At 25.7% G+C, this 4556-nt stretch overlaps 1 protein-coding gene across 1 annotated transcript; it reads right to left on the bottom strand.

Annotated features, from left to right (window-relative positions):
• Positions 1-917: 917 nt before the first annotated feature.
• On the bottom strand, positions 918-4306 carry LOC124946416. Its single transcript, XM_047487091.1, has 2 exons — positions 3753-4306; positions 918-3034 (listed from the first exon to the last, which is right to left on the bottom strand). Exons 1-2 carry the CDS (start codon positions 3853-3855, stop codon positions 1023-1025), a joined length of 2115 nt encoding a protein of 704 aa, XP_047343047.1. The 5' UTR covers positions 3856-4306; the 3' UTR covers positions 918-1022.
• Between the last annotated feature and the right edge of the window lie 250 nt (positions 4307-4556).

Below are 4556 nucleotides of genomic sequence, written 5' to 3'. Positions count from 1 at the left end.
AAAGAGGATTAGATATTAATTCTTTAATCCGTATAAGACCGTCAATCTCAGATCTGCAAAGAAAAATATGATTATTCTTAGCAAAGGTATATTTAGATAGAATAGCAAAAAGTGTTCGTTAAACAATTAATGCAATAATTATTAGTTATTTAAAATAGATCATTCAATCTCGATCGTTATCAATTATTGCGTTTGGATCAGATTCGAGCGAATTTGTCTGAAGAAAATGAACACCATATTGTTCGAAAACATTGTGTATTGTCAAAAAAGATTTCGTTTTCTCTAAAGTTTCCTCATAAAATTGCAAACATTTTCAGATTAAATTTAATCGGATAATTCAGTACAGATTAATCCAAAGTAATTATATCCCAGTGAACACTTGCAAAGTGCAACAATCTCAAATCTTAAAAACCTATCCAAAATATCCAAATATTTGTTAACTTCAATGAAAATTTATATTTATATATATATATATATTAACTTTAATATTTTTATATATAATTTTCAAAAGTTATAATTACGAAAAATAAAATGGTGAATCCAATGTAATGAATATGTATTTATTTATTTAAAAAATATCTAATTTAACTAAAACATATATATATATATTATAAAGATATACAAATCATAAGTAAAAATTACGAAAAGAAACGAAATAACGACTTTATTATAGAAGGACATATATATTTAAAAAGGGCCGGATTAAGGTGAGATTTTATTTTAGTTAGGAGTTTTTAAGGTCGGTCCTTAAAAAAAAATTCAAAGTTTAAATCACAAAAATAATATATTTGGAATAATAATATAAGTATAAGATCGAACAATTAAAAATTTTAATAAGAAATAAGATTTTTTAATAAAAAACAAACAGAGAAAATTGACAAAAATTAAAATATATTCGTATAATTAAAATCGCAAATAATTACATAATTAAAAAAGAAAGTAACATAATTATAAAAATTTACATCTACAATTTTACTATAGTTAAATGTATAAACTAAAAAGAAATCAAGTATTTCCTTCGTTCATTCATCAGAATCGGAATCATCAGAATCATCGTCAGACAGTATTTCATCATTATCTGTTACTGGCAAAATTAACAGATTTATTGTTTCTGTCATTAAATCCTTTAATTTTGTTTGTGGTATATTTCGTAAAGATGAAATATATGGGTCAGATACAGCCAGCAATTCTAAAAACATCTCTTCCATATTTTTAACTCGAAATACATCTTGATAAGATCTTTCGATACTTAAATTTTGTTGGATATCATTACAAAGTTGGCCGATTGGTAATAAACCGAACTGGATAATTTCTGGCCCATGAATCAAAATTTTATGAACTGTAATAGACATATTATACCACGGATATAATTTGACGAATCTTTTTGCCGTTTTTATGCCATACTCATGAAACTTCTTAAGATTAATTTTATGATTACTAGATATCGTTTGTAATATAACATAGAATCTTTTGATTATAATTCTATCAACTCCTGTAATTAAAGCGGAAGTAGTTGAATTTTCCAAAAACTGTCGTGCTATATTCTCATCGCAATTTTTAAAATTATATTTTTCTATATCAATTGTAAATTTATATTGTAAATTAAGCCCTCTTAGGATATTTTTCTTGCGACTTTCTAACACCAGTTTCTCTATTTCTGTCATGTTTGATTTTTTAATATCGAGCTTATATGACAAATCCAAGCAGCATTCAAAGAAACGGACCCAAATGTGCAACATTGATAATCCAAAACAATTATTTTTATCAACTTTTCTTTTTAGTAATGCTTCAATATCGTTGAATTCGTTTTCAGAGGCCTTGCATAGAAAACAATTTTGATTTAATAAGGTTAACTTAATTTTATTACATACTTGGGTATTTGTTATAACAAATTTAAGATTATAAGATACGGTTAACATTTTTCCATCAAAAACTGTTATAAAAGGAATGAGTTGTGTCTCTTGATTTTTTATATGACTAATTTCTGTTATATAGTCATGCGTATTTATTGGGAAAAATTGCACTTTTATAGGTCTGCAAAATCTCGATGAAAAGGGACTTTGATTCTCCCAAATGGTATATTTTTCTGTCGATATTTGGTTATTTGAAATAAGTTTCAATGGTACAATAGATATAGAAAAAATACTTGAATTTAATTCACTTCCATCGGTAATATTAAAATTCTGTTTGTTTATATTTTCCGCAAATAACTCAGATGAACCCCACTTACAGTACAATGTCATATTATTCATGTGTTCTAAAGGCAAGCTTTTAATGAAATCTCTTCGAGAATATAGTATTTGTTCAATAGTATGATCTAATAATCCTTGTAGTGTAACTTCGGCACTACAATCCTTTATTTTGATATCAGTTTTCGTTGGATAACATTTTTCTTTAGCTTCTAGCACACTCTTGTATGATGGATATATATGACAATTATTTTCTATATTAGTAGATCGTAATACTTCATATTGATTCTTCGATAATTGAATCTCAAGTAATAAGGATAGAGCATAATCGTCTGTGATTGATGTATCTTTACAATTTTTGTTATTTTCATCTTTCCTTGTTGCATCCCTCATAACTTTTGTAGAATTCTTTTCGTCTAAATTACGTGAACTCGATTGAGAAACTCTTGGTAATTGTATTGTATATGAACATGAAGGGATTTCTTCAGTTTTTCTTCGCTTCGCATTGTTACTGTCATATACAACTTCCGAGAGAGAATTATCGTTTCCTACTGGCGAATTTTTCATATTATTTAAAACTTCTATATCAAATGTAAGTGTAACGTTTAACCATTTGTCATATTTTTTTAACATCTGAGATTTTTTAACTGTTCGGCACTTTCTCCTGTACGAATAAAATAAATTCTGAAAGATTTTCTTCATTTTATTCGTTAATTTATAAGGACATTTCAATTTTGTAGAAATCAAATGTTCAATTTTCTCATATGCTTTACTAATCGGGTTATATAAATCGTCTTTTAAATAAATAAAAATTTCCTTTCTTGATAATTCCAATTTTCCAAAATCTGAAATAAAAGTACAAATGTATTGTTAAATTATTTAACACGTGTAACAATAATGGTGTTATTGTTTAATATTAAAAAAAAAAAAAAAGAAAGAAAAGGAATTAAAACTTTTTCTATCAAGAATGTTTGATTTGTGATATATATATATATATATATATATATATATATATATATATATCGATTTAGTAACAGCACATTCGCACAAACAAATAATATTTAATGAAATATTTGAACATATGTAAAAGTACATTTTTTTTAAATAAATAAAAAGATAAATCGGCGTTTAAAGATGCGCGCGATAATTAGTGACCGAAAAAAAATTTTTATTAACATAAACTTGAATAAATAACAAGTAAGAAAAGGATATACAATTAAATTAGCACTATCGAATGGATAGAAAATTTTGCAAGGTAAAAATCCAAAAAAAATTTGTGCATCGAATTAAAATAAATTATCTGTCACGTATGTGTTGAATTTAAATTAATCGAATGTCCCAATCGATTTTTCAATCAAACTCGGTATAACACTTTACTTTTTCCTTTTTTTTTTTCTTTTTTTATAACTTTTCCAAATTTCCACGCATGATTCTTTATTCTCGAATTATCACAAAAGAATGTTATTAAATGTTTATGTAATACCGTATAATTATGATACTTTTCTTTCTTTCTTTCTATTTTTTTTTTTTTTTTTTTCTTTCAAATGCATTAATTTTACTTACTTTCGGAAACATTCTCAGAAACATTCTCAGAAACATTCCCGGAAACACTCTCGGAAACACTCTCGGAAACACTCTCGGAAACATTCTCGGACACATTTGCCATTTTGATAAATTAAAAAAATACGATGTACTGTTTGAATTAATGATAAGTGTATTGATGAATAAATGGCAGTTTACTCAGATCAGTTCAAAATATGAAAAAATGAAAAACAAGTTAAACTCTATATAACTCATGAAAAGTACTATATAAGTCAGGGAAAAAAAAAAAAAAGAAGAAACAGAAAAAGTACGTCTTTCTCGTACGACTGTTTGAGATCAACTAACAGATATCTAAGCAAGCTCTCCAATTTTGTAATAATTTATACGTATACTTTTACCTGAAGTCTAGTATAGAAAATACTCCTTCTCTCCCCACTATTACGCTGTCGACCAATCAGCGTAAAGAACCAAAAACTATTAAAGTCCTATTGTAGAAAAATATTATAAAAGAACCAAGGTTTTTCCCAAATTAGTAATGCCTCTTTCAAATAGGTTTAAAAAATATTTCAAAGTTATATTCTCCTTTCAAAATTTCCCCTAACTTATTAATTATAAATATAATATAATATAATTTATAAACGATAAGATCAAAATAAATAATTGTAATAAATTTAAATTCTACAAAATGTTAATTAGATTGATGATAATGCTTTATCGCCAATATAAAGTAACACTTTTAAATCTAATATTCGATATTTACGAAGAGTACAAAACAAGTGCTTTAGAGTGTCCGCTAATGCTAAAATAAATGCAAAATTAAAATAA

This window comes from Vespa velutina, chromosome 1, assembly GCF_912470025.1.
Source record: "Vespa velutina chromosome 1, iVesVel2.1, whole genome shotgun sequence".
Lineage (NCBI taxonomy): Eukaryota > Metazoa > Arthropoda > Insecta > Hymenoptera > Vespidae > Vespa > Vespa velutina.
This window is presented reverse-complemented; position numbering and strand designations above follow the sequence as displayed.

Excerpts from the sequence above, each read along its gene's own strand:
- LOC124946416 (XM_047487091.1), bottom strand. The coding sequence starts at position 3,855 with ATGGCAAATGTGTCCGAGAATGTTTCCGAGAGTGTTTCCGAGAGTGTT. Across the intron at positions 3,035-3,752 it reads TTCTGAGAATGTTTCCGAAA|ATTTTGGAAAATTGGAATTA; the intron begins GTAAGTAAAATT and ends CTTTTATTTCAG.